The 16757-nt window shown below is 50.6% G+C and overlaps 1 protein-coding gene across 2 annotated transcripts in view; it reads right to left on the minus strand.

The window, feature by feature from the left end:
• Window positions 1-7: 7 nt before the first annotated feature.
• Window positions 8-16757, minus strand: part of Ift140 (intraflagellar transport 140) — a 93806-nt gene continuing 77056 nt past the window's right edge. For both annotated transcript variants that reach the window (XM_038324714.1, XM_038324716.1), the window contains exons 20-31: window positions 11451-11628; window positions 10491-10681; window positions 9996-10091; window positions 9652-9784; window positions 8863-9006; window positions 7371-7499; window positions 7072-7254; window positions 5876-6082; window positions 5378-5590; window positions 5127-5293; window positions 4202-4343; window positions 8-807 (exon numbers count right to left, since the gene is read on the minus strand). In XM_038324714.1, the coding sequence (XP_038180642.1) occupies window positions 601-807; window positions 4202-4343; window positions 5127-5293; window positions 5378-5590; window positions 5876-6082; window positions 7072-7254; window positions 7371-7499; window positions 8863-9006; window positions 9652-9784; window positions 9996-10091; window positions 10491-10681; window positions 11451-11628 (1990 nt within the window). In that variant the 3' untranslated portion in view covers window positions 8-600. The remainder of the gene's footprint in view (window positions 808-4201; window positions 4344-5126; window positions 5294-5377; window positions 5591-5875; window positions 6083-7071; window positions 7255-7370; window positions 7500-8862; window positions 9007-9651; window positions 9785-9995; window positions 10092-10490; window positions 10682-11450; window positions 11629-16757) is intronic.

Genomic DNA, 16757 nt, shown 5'->3' on the forward strand with positions numbered 1-16757 from the left:
CCAGGCATTTAAGAGAACAGACTCTGAGAAAATGGACTTTATTTGGAGTCATAGGAGTGTGAGCAGACATGGATGGTGCCTGTTATCCCAATCCCTACTCTGGTGACCAAGGGCACAGTCCTTGAGGCTCAGGCCTGCCCCACGTGATCCCTGCTGTGGTCTCAGCACTGGGCTCTGCTGGGGACTATAAGCAGCCAACTACAGGCACGGCTAACAGTAACAGGTATCCCCAAGTACCAAGTGCAGCTTGCTTCACAGAGTTCTAGATCTAGAAGTTTCTGAGTCTGTTGTTGGGAAAACATGGGAAAAGTGAAACTAACTCCCTTTAAAAGGAAGTGAACCAAAACCCCACAGGAACCTCCAGGTGCCTAGAGGCAGGAATGCTGAAGGAATGACTTTAAAACGCAAATGTGATCTTCCTTCTAAGTACAGAACTGAGGCAAACTCCTGGGCCCTGGCGGCTGGACTCTGGACTCAATGTCCCACTGCCCTGCTTATACATGACAGTGCAGAATTTAACAATATAAACAAAAAAACAAACAAAAAAACCAAAAAGCTGCCTTTCCGGTGGCTCCTCCCAGCAGCAGGACTGCAGAGCTATCAGGGGTCATTCTCCACCTCTTCCATCACCTCTTCATACACATCCTTGTGATCCTCCATGCTGTTGTGGCGGACTCGCTCAGAGATGATGCGAGATAGGGGGAGGCCCAGGCCCTGGTGCACAGTGTCTACAGTGCGCTGGTCCACGTAGTATGATATGTTGGCTGACGGCAGCCTTTTCCTCATCTCCTCAAGATACTTATAGGCCTACAACAGAAGGAACAGTGGTGATCTGAAGGACAATAGATGTGACCACCAGTTATATCTTGGGTTCACATGAGAAAAAGGCTGACATCATTCATTCATGGTAATAAGGTTTCTTAAACATCAGGTCCCACCCGTCCACCCTCAGCCAAAGAAAGCACCCTTGCTTCAGGTAAAGAAAGGCCTTCGCTCTGAGGGGCACTCATGGTCTGGGACTCCCCAGTATTTGTAAGTGGACTGTCGTATGGGAGGCCATCAGATGTTTTGGGTTCTCAGTGGCTAACACTGAACTGGTTAACAGGAACAGCAGTCTTGGAGGGTCCTTCAGCAGCCAGAACACTAGAATTTGGTTTGAGTTCTAGAGCTGCTTTCTCTCTGGAGTCTGCTTGCCTTGTCCCTGGACACTTGGCAAAGGAGGGCTGGATCTCTTTTACCAATTCTGGGCATGTGCTTGGCTGAACCGAAGTTAGGCTGCTAATGGCTTATTGTTCCTTTTGATCAAGTATCTGGTTTAACCTAGTTATTAATTAAGTTGTTTAACCTAGTTATTAATTAGCTAAGTTTGCACAGGGCTGGCTTAGAGAGTGGAGGGCTGGGCAGGACAGCGTCCTGTAGGGCAGCATACTTAGGCCTCCCTAACCTTGTATGCACATGTTCATCTGCAGAGAGCATCTCACACAGAGCAGAGGTAAGAAGACTTACACAGCTTCTAGGTCTTATGCTGGGACATGCATATCAGTTCAAAACATGAACAAAATTACTTGCAGCTTTAAAAAAATTTTAAATGAAGAGTAATAATTAAATATTTCTAGCTGCTTTATTTATTTATTTAAATTTTTTTTGGAGAGGGTTTCTCTGTATAGCCTGGCTGTCCTGGAACTCGCCCTGTAGACCAGGTTGGCCTCAAACTCACAAATATCCACCTGCTTCTGCCTCCCAAGGGCTGGGATTAAAGGCGTGCCACCAGCACCCAGCCTGCTTCTATTTTTTTTTAAGACAGTGTTTAACTGTGTGTCCCTGGCTACCCTGGAACTCTCAAGTTCTCCAGGCTGGTCTAGAATCTGCAGTAATCACCAGGCGATGGTGGCGCATGCCTTTAATCCCAGCACTCGGGAGGCAGGTGGATCTCTGTGAGTTCGAGGCCAGCCTGGTGTACGAGAGCTGGTCCCAGGGCAGCCAGGACTACTACACAGAGAAACCCTGTCTCAAAAAACAAAACAAAACAAAACAAAACAAAATGCAATAATCTTCCTGCTTCTGTCTCCTGAGTGCTGGGACTAAAGACCTGTGCCACCATAACTGGCTAGATCTTAATATGCTTACAAATGCCAAAATTCAGAATGATTTTATTGGACATATATACTATATCTGTAAGGGTCATAAATAAGAAACATAAGGCTATATTGTAACATTTGGCTGGCTTTGACATCAAATCATAAAGCCCAGGGCTAGGAGTCAAATGAACGTGAGCCCAAAGGGATGGGAAGATGCTGCCCCAGGTATTCAGTTGTCTGTCTGTCAGGTGCTGTGGTGGGCACAGGGAACATGAGGACGAGCTTAGGGCATACCCCGGCTAAAGAGAAAGCTTAGTCCAGCAGCAACAGAACGAAAGAAAGAAGCAAAGTCAAGAGCAGACAAGGTTGAGAAGACTTTGAGGTCTAGAAGGGACTTGCAATTTGACACAGCGGGGTCCAGTTTGGAAGACACCCAAGTCAGGCTTAGAGGTAAAATGACCACGTCTGAGGTGAGATGTTTGGGTGGCTCAACATCAGAGTAGTTCTTAAGAGAAGGAAAACATGAACGGCAACAATAGCAGCTATAAAAGGAAGCAGATTTAGCCTCAATGAATTGAGGGACAATAGATGTAAGCAGTTGGAATTCTGGAAGTAAAGAAAAGGGGAGGAATAGAAACAAATCATATGTTTGATACAGAAGATGAAAAACAAAAACCCAACCCAGACATAAACCAAGCAGAATGCTGGAAACACCTGGAACACTTTACAAAAGACAAATAAGTGACAAGTATATAAGATGCTTAGCCTCAGAGCCATCAGGGTTCCCTTCACTATGTTAAGTACAAGGTCCTCCCAGCTCCCCCTAAGTCCAGGAAGGTGAGCAACCAAACTGACAAGGCTCACAGTGAGCCCGTCCATGCTGTAGGAGTGGGGGTATGGGTGGAAGGGAGGGGAGGGAAGGGGGAGGAGGAGGGGAGGAGATGGAAATTTTTAATAAAAGAAATGAGGAAAAAAATATAAAATTAAAAAAAAATTAAAATATAAAAAAATAAAAGAAAAGAAAAAAAAGAGAAGATGCTTAGCCTCAGCCACTGTGAAAACGTCACAGTCACAATGAGGGAGATGACTCATTATCTAGTACATTAACAGCCACAGGGATGGCTAACAATGAAAAATGGTTGTACAAATGCTGGCAAAGAGCTAGTCACTTACATAGGACATTATTTATTAGTAAAATGAAAGTGGGGTTGGGGATGTAGCTCAGCTGGTGGAGTAGGGTTAATGCAAGAATCCATGGAAGTCTCTTTACTAAAGGGTGAAGTGGAAGTAACACGAATACAAAATGAGGTGTGCACTGCCTCTACATCCATCCATCACGAATACAAAATGAGGTGTGCACTGCCTCTACATCCATCCATCACGAATACAAAATGAGGTGTGCACTGCCTCTACATCCATCCATCATTTTTTGTCACCTTGACATAAGCTACGGTCATCTTGGAAGAGAACATCAATTGAGAAAATGTCTCCATAACATTAATGTGTAGGTGAGTTTGTGGGGCATTTTCTTTTAAAAATTCATTTCAAAGACATATGTATTTTGTCTGCATATGTATGTATCATGTGTGTGCCCAGTACCTGGGGAAGGCAGATGGTGTTGGATCCCGTGGAACTGGAGTTACGTATAGATGGTGATGAACCATCACGTGGGTCGTGGGAGTTGCAATGAGTTCACTGCAAGAGCAGCAAGTGCTCTAAACCACTGGACTGTCTATCTTGCCAACCCTGGTCTTGAATACTGACAGAGATAGAAGGGCCCAGTCCATTGAATGGCAGTGCCATCCCTGGGGAGGTGGTCCTGGGTGGTCTAAGAAAGCAAGCTCTGGGGAAGAGGCCAATAGCAGTGTTCCTCTGTGGCATTTGCTTGGGCTCTATCTCCAGGTGCCTGCCCTGACTCCCCTAGTGATGAACTGTAACCTAGGAGTTGTAAGGCGACAAAGATCCTACCTGCCCTAAGTTGCTTTTGGTCTTGGTGTTTATCAGAGCAATAGAAAGTGCTCTAGAACAGGAGTGTTTCACCTCAAAGGAAATAGTAATAGCCTCTGCCAACAACCAGGCCTGTGCTTCTGGGGCACCAGGACTACATAAGCAGGGCCACTTACCATTTGGTATTCCTCCATCTGTACATGGTGTTCCACCAGGAAGCCATAGACATCCCCAATGCGGATGGTGCTGTCCAGGTCTGGCTCTTCTAGGAGCAGCTCACACTGTCTGACGGACTCTTTGGGGTCCTCTGTGTATGTCCTACACAGACAGACAAGGCAGCAAGGCTTGCGCCTGACCTACAACACTTACTGCATGCCAGAAGCTGGCATAGGCACCTGTCCTGCAGAAGCAGCTTTTGCAATGGCCAGATGGCATTTGTGTGTGTGTGTGTGTGTGTGTGAAGGTGACTTCCATGAATTATGTTAATTCCTTAATTTGTTCATTTGTAAATTCAATCACTTAACATATACCCATTATCCCCTTCAGTCCTGGGTCCTGTGCTTTGACACTGAGATCTGTTTAGAGGGGACACATGGGAAGGAGGCACACGGAGAAAGGGTATCCCACCTTACATAGGCAGTTAAAACTAGGAAGAGCCTTCCTGCCAGAGGTGCTCTCTGAAACAGAGAGTAAGCCCACAATTAAGTGCTTTCTTTTATGAGTTGCCTTGGGCATCGGGTCTCCTCACAGCAATAGAAAAATAACCCAGACCACCCCTGACCAGGTCCATGGCTCCCCTTAGACATATCTACTGACTTGAGCTCACTCCTCTTGCCTCAATCTTTTTTCTTAATTTCTGTGGAATAATCTTCCCAAGATGGTGTTGAGATTCTGAGGGAGTTCCCAGAGAGAAGCTCGGGTATAACAGGCAACAGTGAATCCTGTCTAGCTGTTCAAGAATTACCTGAAGAATATCTGTTGGAAACACAAACTCGGGCTGGTTTCTTAAAGTCAGCCTAAACTCTTGTGAAGGGAAGTGGAGAATCTTGGGGTACAAACAGAGGGCCTTCCCCTCCTGACCTGTTCCTCTAGAGGACATACCTTCGGGCTTGGATGAACCGCTTCACTAGGGTCATCTTGCTTTGTAGCTGGGCTAACTTGGTCTCCTGGTCCAGCGGGCTCTTGGCCTTGGCTTTGGACAAGCACTTATAGGCCTCAGTCAGTGCCCCGTGAGCCTTGTCATAGTTCTGGTATTCATCAATCTCCACCTGTACCAAAGAGACCCTTGAGGACCCAAGGAGGCTCTATGGGGCTCCCTGCAATCCTGCTGGAACCCTGAAGAAGATCTGTACCTGGGCACAGGCATCATAGAAGCCGGCCAGGAGGTCTAAGGCCCGCCCTTTTGTATAGAAGCTGATGATATTCTTCATGATCTCTGGCTCCTTCCGCCAGTCCAAGGACTGCAGGTAATTGGCTGCCATGATATAGATTTCCTTCTGTCTTGAGACGCCCGCAAAGAACACAATTTTCTCCGTGTCTCCAGATTTGAGCAGTGCTCTCATGGCCTAGGCAGAGAAAGGGCCAGGGCTCAGTTGAGCAGGTGTACGTTTTGAAAGCCTCCAGGACAATGCAGTTCAGTTTGCTAATGGGACCTAATACTGTGAGTCTGGCTTCACCAGAAGCACCATTACAAGCACCTTTATGGATCATACTCCCCAGTCCTTCAACATCTTAGCTAGGAAGGCTGCTCCCTGCTCAGGCTGTACTCAGAGGTACATGTAGCATCAGGGCCTGTGCCCAAATGCCCAGCAAATGGCCCAGCTGAGACCCAGTGGCCCAGACAGACTCACTTTCAACTTGTTCCCAGCCTGAGTGTATTTCTTGGTGGCCAGGTGATAGTTGCCCTGGCGCATACAGCAGTTTGCAATTTGCTCTAGCAGCTCACGCCGCGACTCCTCAGACAGGTCCTTGGAGTCCTTGGACACGGTCATCTTCTCGGCCATCTCCTCGGTGATGGTCATGTTCTGTTCCAGGCACAGCTGCAGTGCCTCATGATACTGCAGGATGCCAGAAACAAAGCAGGCTGTGACGGGGCTGCTGGGCGCCTGCGTCTCCGTCACATCTGCCACCCCGTCAGAGCAAGCAGTACCCCTGGCTCCATGCTGGCGCTGCCTGTGCTGAACAGGACTAAAAAGACCAAGCTAAGGACAGACTCAGGCATGTTACTCTTCCTCATGCTTTTTTTTTTTTTTTTTTTTTTTGGTTTTTTGAGACAGAGTTTCTCTGTGGCTTTGGAGCCTGTCCTGGAACTAGCTCTTGTAGACCAGGCTGGCCTCGAACTCACAGAGATCCATCTGCCTCTGCCTCCCGAGTGCTGGGATTAAAGGCGTGCACCACCACCGCCCGGCTTCCTCATGCTTTTAATAACTCAGAAGAATAACATTTGCTGCAGGGAAAAAACCTCCAACACTGTATGTTTCCACCAAAAACTACTTCAAAGTCGGGTGTGGTAGTGCACACCTGTAGCCCTAGTATTTGGAAGACGAGGCAGGAATGTGAGCGCCAGGCCAGCTAGAGCTTCATGCTGAGTTCAAGGCCGTATCTCTAGGTTATAGAGATAGCTACCATCTCAAAAACAAAACAGCCTATGTTGGGCATGGTGTCATGTGCTTATGATTCTAGCTACTTCAGAGGCTCAGGCAGGAAGATCACTTGAGCCATAGATTTTGAGGTCACCTTGAGATAGTCTATCTAGAAAACCAAACAGTCCTCCAAAATACAGGAAATTTATGTTGTGTGAATTACATTGCTTGCGCGCGCGCGCACACACACACACACACACATTAGAACCGACTGCCTGGTTAGAACTGAAGACATGGTGAGGCCCTCACAGCAGCAATCCTGGTATACTATGCTGGGTGAACTTTTGGGATCACCCCTGACTTCCAGCCAAGTTGCAGCCATAGCCATCTTGAGACTTTATAACCAAACAGAAATAGCACGCTATTGAGCACGTCCCACCCCTTGACTCCCGCCATCCCTGTACCTTCTTGGCAGCCAGCAGAAGTTCTACAGCCTTTTCAAACTGCCTGTGCTCAATGCAGAAGTCTGAGCAGCGGGCTAGGAGTGCAGGATCCGACTTCTCGTCCAGGTCCTCCGCTATGAGCTGCAGGGCTGCAAACTGCTGGGTGGTGAAGGCCAACTCCAGGGCCTTGGAAAAGTGTCCAGCCTGTGGGCGGTGGTGTAAACTCAGCTGCTGCATGAGGTCCCAACAATTCCCCCAGCCAGTTTCCCGGGAGCTTCACGAAGGTCTCTGCAGGCCCCCAGCTGAGGCCAGACACTCACCTTGTGGTACAGCATGACAGCTCTGTCCATCTGCCCGCCTTTCTCCTCATAATACCGTGCCGCCTCGATCATGTCCTCCGGGGAGCTCAGCAGGGCCAAGTTCATGAGCTGGTCATCTAAGCCATTCTCCTGCAGGGAGGAAGGTATGGCTCTGCAGGCAGTTCTGTCTGACATACCCAAACCCTGGAGATTCATGAATGTGGCTGTGTTTGGTATCACCAACAGATCTGTGCAAGTTCGGGGGCACCGGGCTTTACTAGGCCAGTCTGTGTACCAGGGTTTTCAGATACCTTTCGTACTATTTTACAGAGTACTGCAAGAAACACCTGAAGTAGGGATAACTCCAGGAACAAGACCGAAGAGGGTATTCATGAAAATATCCAACAGCTTTTGATGAGGTGTGTATTAGCAAGGTTGTAACCTATGTGTCAGCCCACTACTGGCTTGGGAGACTGGATAGAGTGGCAATGTCAGAGGAAGCCCAGAGGGGAGGGGACAAGAAGAGCCAGAGGTGAGTAGGAAACCAGCAGCAGGTGTGAGTGCTCACAGCGCAGGCCTCTGAACCTTTGTGTTTGAAGCACATCCCTTCCTCCCTCCCCCCCTGACAGGGTTTCTCTGTGTAGCCCTGGCTGTTCTGGAACTCACTCTGTAGACCAGGCTGGCCTCGAACTCACAGAGATCCACCTGCGTCAGCCTCCCGAGTGCTGGGATTTAAAGGCGTGTACCACCACTGCCAGCTGAAGCACTTTTTTTTTTTTTTTTTTTTTTTTTGGTTTTTCGAGACAGGGTTTCTCTGAAGCTTTTTTAGAGCCTCTCCTGGAATTAGCTCTTGTAGACCAGGCTGGCCTCGAACTCACAGAGATCCGCCTGCCTCTGCCTCCCGAGCGCTGGGATTAAAGGCGTGCGCCACCACCGCCCGGCATGAAGCACTCTTAATAAAACTTTGAAAACAGCAATAGTGTGGGGGAGAGGAGGAAGCCCTGTGTGAATGTGTGTTGTTGACATTGAGCACGGCTATGTCAAGGAACCCAATGCTTCAGACCCAGAGAATGGCAAAGCCTTCCCCGGGCCAGGCTTAGGGGAACCGGCAAAGCCTTTCTCAGGTCTGTGTGATGATGCTGACAGTGTGTGCCGAAAGTGCTGGTTGCAGCCTCCTCTTCCCAGGCGTTTACAGCCTGAGAATCCCCTATAGAGACCTCTTACCATTAATCTCTCCTCCTTGTGCTGCACACAGTAAACACACGGGGCTTCTGGTCTGCTAGTAGGTGCTCTCCACAGTGTGAGCGCAGCTCCCAAAGCCCAGCTTGTCCGTGTATGTGCCTGATGTTTCTTCACCTTGCTGTCACCCCAGTCAGGTTTCCAGCACCAAGAAGTGCAGGATGTGTCTCCTGCCCAGGTGGAACCATACCTTGCGTAGGCGGATGGCGGAACCATACCTTGCATAGGCGGATGGCAGAACCATACCTTGCATAGGCGGATGGTGGAACCATACCTTGCATAGGCGGATGGCGTTGTTGAAAGCCTGTGCCCGCGTGTAGAAGTGCACCGCCTGTTTCACCTCATCCTGGCTCTCGTACTGCCGGGCAAGGTGGTAGGATGCAGCCCAGTCCCCAGTCTCGTTGGCTATTTCAGCAGCCTAGAAAGACCAGAGCACCCAGAATCATCTCTGTCCCCGTGCTCCACTCCACAGGGTGCACTATCCTATTATTTTAATTCTTAAAGAATTATTTACTTTATATACATTGGTGTTTTGTCTGCATGTATGTATGTCTGTGAGGGTGTCAGATCCCATGGAACTGGAGTTACAGACAATTGTGAGCTGCCACATGGGTACTGGGAATTGAACCTGAGTTTTCTGGAAGAACAGCCAGTGCTCTTACCTGCTGAGTCATCTCTCCAGTCCCACCTATTTTCAAAAATGTTTAATCTTTACATGTATGTGTTTGTGCATATAGATGCAGTGCCTGTGGAGGCCAGAAGAAGGCACCACAGCCCCAGAGCTGGAGTTAACGGGTGGCTGTGAGTTGCCCCACATGAATGCCAGGAACTCAACTCTGGAAAAGCAGCAAGCACTCTTAACTGCTGAGTCATCTCTCCATCGCCAACCTTTCTTTCATTTTTAAATTAAAATTATACACACACACGCACACACCACAAGCACGCACACACACATGCACCTGCACACACGTGCACGCACACGCACGCACACACGCACGCAGGGGATCCAGCTGAGGGCCCCACGCATACCAGACAAGTGCTCTACCTCCCCACCCGCTCTCACCTTCTGAATGTTGCCCTGGAAGCAATGAATCCGGACCAGGGAGAAGTAGTCCTGTGCCAGCTCGTAGTAGCGCAATGCAGTGTCCATCTCGGCCTGGCTCTCAAGGTACTGGGCCCACCACCTCCACAGGGTCCTGTGTGACAACCCTTGGAGCTCAGGGTCTCACTCCCACTGGAACTGACACCCTGTACCATCACCGCCCATAGGGGATGCATGAAACTGAAAGGAACAGATCTGGAGCCTGTTCCAAGACCAGCCCTTGGATCCGGTGGACTCACCCCCCCCCCACCGCTCTGACATGGGACGAACACAACTGGCAGGTCTTGTCCCGTGGGGACACTTACTTGTCCTTCATCCTGTTGATGTAGAGCTCCAGGGATTGCAGATCTTCTGAGAGCATCCTGGGTACCTCAAATCGGTGGGTGTCGGACTTCTCATAGCTGTGGAAGAAGGAGCTGTTCTACTTTGCTTCACGACCAGGGGCCATGTCAGAGTGCCTGAGAACAGCTGGCCCGTAGCCCTGCGCTCTGTGCATTCTTTTATGTTTTGTGCTATGTGGACCAGAGTGTTAGCCATACCTCAGAGCTATCATGCAAACTCCATAGCATGGATGCGACTCTAAGCACAGCTCACTCCACTTTTGGAATGGGCTTCCCTGTAGCTGTATTCCTGTTGCACATTTTTCCTCAGGGGATCCCTAAGTCTGGTATGTACCACACTGACTGACACACAGAGGGTCAAACATTCTGTCCCACCACCACATCACCCAACCTCCTGGACAGCTCCTATGGAGGATCACAGGGCTGCCCTGGGCCCATCCCCGCCCACGCTCCACTCACTAACTGAGGGCCAGGCCACAGTCCGCACTGGCCTCCAGGTGCTTGGCATAGTTGTAGTAAGTGGTGCGCAGGTGGACACGGTCGTGGAGCTCAGCCACCTCCACAGCTCTCTGCCACTGGTCCGAGGCCTGGTAGAGCTTGTTCAGGAGGTCGTAGCGCTTGCACTTCTTGTAGAGTTGTTCAGCCTCCTCCTGAGGAGAAAGGACGATGGGCACGAGGGGCTGTCATGGTGTCACTTTGCTGGGAAGGTTCTTTCACAGTCCCCACCAGCTCATGACAACGCACCACATGCCTTGAAAACACACACTTGAGATGCACATGCACACCACGCCAGGGCTGGCAGTCAAGAAAGGCAACTCGTGTCCATGTGACTTTCCAGTCACCACTGAGACCTGCACATTGCCAGAGGAATTTTAACCTTGCTCCAGCCCGGCCATACTCTGAGGGGGTCCTGCATCACTCCTGTGCACCCCTACAAATAGGGAAGTCTTCTGGGGTGCTCCTGCCATATAGCATATGTGTGGGTGGGATGCCTGCCCCCCACAATTCCCTGCTCAGAGGTCTGTCCCGTGGATCCATATGTCCACTAAGTCAAGGCTGCAACATCTGACTGTGGGGAATGTGTCAGGAGGAGGTAGCCCCCGACTGGAGACCTTAGGAAACCAACCTGATAGCATATGCTATTTTGAGGGACTTCTGTTGTAGGTGGACGTCTGCCAGGAACACCCGTTATCTCCCTTCTGCAGACCCCAGGCCCCAAGAGACCAGCAGCCAGACTACGTGTCCACTTGCCAGCTCCCCTTCATCTCCTTGGTCCTGTGTTACTAGACTTTAGCTAAAGAAGGTCTCTATTTGGTGGCCTCTGCCCTTTTTACTGCAGGCTCAGCTTCACGATGTGACAGTATTGACCACCTTCCTCTCTGCCCCCGTGTCTGTCTGTTTGAGACTGGGACCACTCACCAGCATGCCCAGCTGTATGGCCAGCATGGCCACTCTGGCTTCTAGTTCTGGCTCCCGCTCAGCTTCTCGCAGTGCTCGGGCCCCACGGGCATGGCCCATGTTCCCTAGGCACACCTTAGCGACATCCAGCCTCTGGGTCTTCACACACATGCGTGCCATGTTCTCCCAGACGGTCTCACTGTAGAGAGAAGATAGGGGGCCCTGTCAGCTTCCAACCCAGCTCAGGTTCCCACCTGCCCCTTCTCAGCATCTGAGAGTGCACAGAACAAGCAGGGGGTCCTACATGACACTGTATACAGCCAGCACAGTAGGACTGCAGAACAGGACCCCTACATGACACTGTGTACAGCCAGCACAGTAGGACTGCAGAATAGGCAGTGCATGCCATTACCCAAGAGGAAGGAAGGAAAGAACTATCCTGAGTCTCCTTGGCATGTCTTAACATAGCGTCCCTGATCTTGAAGGCCTTTGGCAATGACAAAGGGGACAGATGATCTTCTGTAACTACGCCGTGTTACTCTGTCTGCTCAGCAGACAATGGCTTTTCCTAATTGTGAGTCAGGTCAAAAACAGACCCTCTTGCTCACGATCGAGTAAGGGACTCCATGCAGCTTTCCTGTACTACTTCCAGCACTGGAGCCCTATAGGAAGAAGGGTCATGACAGCCTTACCTCACCTCTCCCACACAGAACTCAGTGTTTGGAAAGGTGGGGTGGAGGGAGACCACAACCCCAACTCAGTCAAGGGGCCTGGAGCAGGGCCAGCCTGGACAGTGGACCCTTCCTTGTCCCCCATTTTGACCTCCTTAGAGAGTCCCTGCCTCAGGTACAGGATCCTCTGTAAACACAGTTTGGGACAAACACTGAATAGAGGGGTGGAAAAGGGAAACAGTTTGTCCTTCACATAGTCCCTCTTCTGCTTAGGCCAACTAAGAATAGGTTCTTCCTGTTCTAAGACCACAGCAGTGCTACACACAGGCATGCACATACACATGTAGTTAGCCTCTCTTGCCTACCCAACACACACACACACACCATGCAGAGCCACGAGGCGTCAGGGAATGTGCTGACGGGAGCATCTATGTAGAAGCATTTACCTCAGGCCTTCTCATCACATTCTAGGGGCTCCCCCCCCCCCCCCGTAAAGCCTGGCCAGAGCAGTAGCCTCCTTCCAGGAAGTGGGGCAGGTCTGTTCCTTCACAGCCTCACAGACTTGGCAGAACTAAGAATTTGGAAGGCAGCTGCCCACATGAGGTTGGCTGCTGTTCTGGGGAGTGGGGCCGGATACACAATTGTACTGAACGTTTTCTTAGCGATTTGTTCACAAAGGATGGGTAAGAGGACTCTTGAGCTGTTGGGCCAAGTCCTACTATGGGCAGCTAGATGATCCACGGATGACCCAAATCTTAGATTCCTTGATTTGAACAGACATGGAGAGAAAACACCTACTGGGGTGCGGTGGCCGCTGCTGTGTCTGTGGTTGAAAATGTACACATCCAGGTGTTTTCCTTTAGGTCAGCATGTTCTGCCCATACATCATTCTGACCTGCCTGGGTCCTGCTAGAACTCTGACTGACTCCATAGACCTATGTATCAAGTAACAGGAGGGCAGGCGTGTCTGCGTTTAACAGGGACACACTGGGTGACTACCGCTTGTAGGGAAGTGAGGCCTGACCAAAGTTACACGACAGCAACATGGGCTCAAGTTGCTGTTCTGGGGAAGAGGGAAGCACGTATACCTAAATCCCAGCCTGAACCCCGCCAGCTGTGGGAGGCTCCTGGGGCTTCTCACACTCTGGTCTGCAGTCCCCAGAGACAAGGTGACTCGTGAGCCAGGCTGAGGACCTCTAAGAGGTGCCGGCCACAGGTAGCCCCTTGCTGAGCTGTTTCTCCAGCAGGTGGACTCACTGCCCTTGTGCTTTCGGCCTTGGAAATCAAACGACTCATGGTTGCTCAGAGGCAGCATGTGTGGCCAAACCTGCTCAGTGCCACACAGCCCCAGCCAGGGCAGCATCCCAACAGGAACACATCGTGTCAGAGGCCGGTTATCTGGGCCCTCAAGCAGTAAGTCCCACTCTGAGTTTAAACTCCCTACTACCCTTTGGTGTGGGTCTCTCAAAAGGGAGCGCTGGGCCTCATGTTGAATCCTGCGGGATACCGGCCAACTCTTTGGAGCAGGGTTCTTTAAGTCAATGCTGTTCCTAGAAATGTCATCCAGTGGGAAGTCTGGAATCCCAAAGAACATGCTTGGTTCTCCTGACGCAGCTCCAGTGAGCTACACAGAACTTTCAGGATGGACAGGGTCTGCCAGTGCCCTCCTGAGCTTGCCGGGCTAGCTGAGTGCGTGAGGCAGGGTGCTGTGTCTACAGCACGATGGTAGCTAGACACGAGGCCCTTTAAAGAATCATCCTGTTCCTACTGGTTTATAGGATTACATGCTTAAAAATGTTTGCAAAGCGCCTTTAATTCCAGTACGCAGGCGGCAGAGGCAGGAGGATCTCCATGAGTTTGAGGCCAGCCTGGTCTACAGAGTGAGTTTCAGTACAGTCAGGGTTACATGGTGAGACCCTGTCTCAAGAATATAAAACCCAAATAACAGTTTACCCTAACTGCCTCCTGAGACCTGGGTGTGGAGGCTAGATGCATGGGAGGACATGGCCTTTCGGCAGCCTCGGCTTCCCTGGGTAGCCCCCCTTCTGTACTGTCTAGAAAGCAACAGCTGTGTCCATATCCAGTGTTGGGAAGATAACTAAGTGTAGTCGCTGGCCTGTAGGCAAAGCTGGCTGGTGTGTGCCCTGGGCTTTCTCTTTTCCCACTAGGAGGGTCTGCTCCAGGCCAGTGTCTGGCCTTCTGTGGAGTGGGAGACATGTAGGAGACTTGTCTTGGGGCTGCTGTGCTTCCTCGGCCCTGTACATGACAAAGGCCTTTTCCCATCACCAAAATGTCTGACTATTTTCATAGGGGCCTCTGCCCGAGGATGAATCAAGTAGAGGATCTGAAGAGCTTGTGCTGGAGGAACAGCCCCCAGCCAGACAGGGAGAACTAGGGGAGTGTTCCCCGAAGGTCAGCAAAGCCCTTCCTCATTGGGCTGAGGTTGCTGTGCCCCTAATGGGGAAGACCAGGCCTCAGCTGCTGCAAGAGCCTAGGCCTGAAAAATGGCTGCCAGCCTTTTCCACAAATGCACACTGCAAGTTCCGTGGCTGTCTCTAGATCAGGACCATCTCACCTCCCACAGGATTCCTGACATTCTCTGCACACGACCCCGACAACTTCACTCTCCAAGGATGGGGCAGCTCCGACGCCCGCGCAGAGTTCTGGGATTTGTGCATCTGGCATGAATTCCAAGAAGTAAACACCCTCCCAGCCCTGTCCAAGTCTTGAGGATTTCCTGTTGTCTGAGTTACTCTGTGGAAAGGGACCACATCTGTACCTCATCAGCTTATAGGCATCTAGATGAGAAGCAGATGCCGTCACATAGGGGGCTCTGCCACCGGCCTAGTTTCTGGGAGTACCTATGGTCGGCTGGACCTGTCCTGAGTGAGCAAATAGAGGACCAGCAGGCTGACCTACACTTAGGATGTTCCTTGCTCATCTAAAGTGCGAGTGTGTGTGTGTGCGTGCATGCATATGTGCATGGTGGCAGTGCGGTGAGTGGGGGTAGATGAGCATGCAACTACAGTAACAATCCTCCAGCTTGGCTTGCGGTCCTTTGGGGGAGATTTTCTACCAGTCACACAGGACCCTAAAATCCTCTGAGGACAGCATCATGTCTCAAGACAGGACCCTCCTGACTCCTTGTCTCCCTTGCCTACCCTCCCACACAGATAGGCAGATGGCCGAGTGCACAGTCACAAGGCGGCATGGCAGAAGCTCCTGCAAAGCTTTGGCTTTCTCCTAACCCAGCTCAGGAAAGGAAAAACAAGACCGGGACAAGGACCCCACCTGAGACGATCAGACGTGTCCTTGTAGCCGTCAGTACCAGCTACAAAAGGTTGCGGCAGAAGGAGCAGGTCAGCTTGGGAGTGAGAGAACTCTTACAACAGTTCCCTGGGCTTGAAACTACATGTTTGATTCTCACTGGAAATTAGCTGTGTAATAACCACCTGAAGATAACTGGCTTAATTAAGGAAGGAAATAGATTTTCTCTGAATGGAAACTTGGGGACATCTCCATTTCAAATACACTTGCTCTATTTCATGTTTGGGAATGTTGTGTTTGAGATGCTGCACCCTAATTCTGCCTCTGGGGGGGCACATGAGGGAAAAATGGCAGTTGTCCTACATAAGTGTTTTCTGAGTCAGGACATGAGCTGAGGGCAGACAGGACCTACACCACTTGTCAAGTTCCTCGTGCTTAGAACGTAACCTGGAGGTCCGGCAATGGTGGTGCATGAGTTTAATCCCAGCCCTAGGGAGGCAGAGGCAGACGGATCTCTGTGAGTTCAAGGCTAGCCTGGTCTACACAGAGAGAGTTCCAGGGCAACTAGGTCTATACAGAAACCCTGCCTCAAAGAAAGGGGGCAAGGGAAGGAGGAAGAGAGAGAGGGAGGGAGGGAGGGGGAGAGAGAGAGGCGGAGGGAGGGAGGGAACATAACCCACAGAGAGGCTGGACCCAGAGACCTAGAATGAAAAGTACATTTTCTTCAGGCTCAGGCCAAGGGGAATGGAAACTATAAATAAGCCATATCGATACTGGTTTCAAACTTCAGGGGTAAATTCATAAAACCCCTCAGAGAACTGACAAGACATTCTCAGGACCGGTGATGGGAATGGAAAATGATGGGGGCCCCTGAGGAGCCTGACTATACACACGGACATGTGACTGACGGAAGCAGCACTAGCAAGTAGGGCTGCCTAGCATGTCAGTGCATGAAGACAGGAAAAGGCATTATGTTTCTACCTGAGGCATTCTGTGTCCAGATTCTGTCCCGGGTTCCTGTGCTAGAGGATGGGTTGGGCAGCGAACAGCACCTCTATTCCTGAGTTCTTTTATGCAGCACTAGAATCCTGGAGGTGGATCCCTGTTACGGAAGGGTCGGGGTCTCTGGGGGTGGGGAACAGAGTCTCACACCTGGTTGCTTTTATTCACCAGAGCTGGGTTATGAGGGGAGCAAATGATATTATAGTAACCTGTCTCGCTCCTGTCTAGCCTCAGGGGAACAATCACCACGTTAGAAAGCAAACCTGGCTTGTCAGAAACCACATTAGCTACCCCAGCCTGCACAGTGCTCCAAATCCCCAGAACTCCACCTCCTCTTGTCACCACAACAACACAGCCAGAGGCTCCTCAAGTAGGGCCCCTCCCCATC

The sequence above is a fragment of the Arvicola amphibius genome, chromosome 4 (genome assembly GCF_903992535.2).
Source record: "Arvicola amphibius chromosome 4, mArvAmp1.2, whole genome shotgun sequence".
Lineage (NCBI taxonomy): Eukaryota > Metazoa > Chordata > Mammalia > Rodentia > Cricetidae > Arvicola > Arvicola amphibius.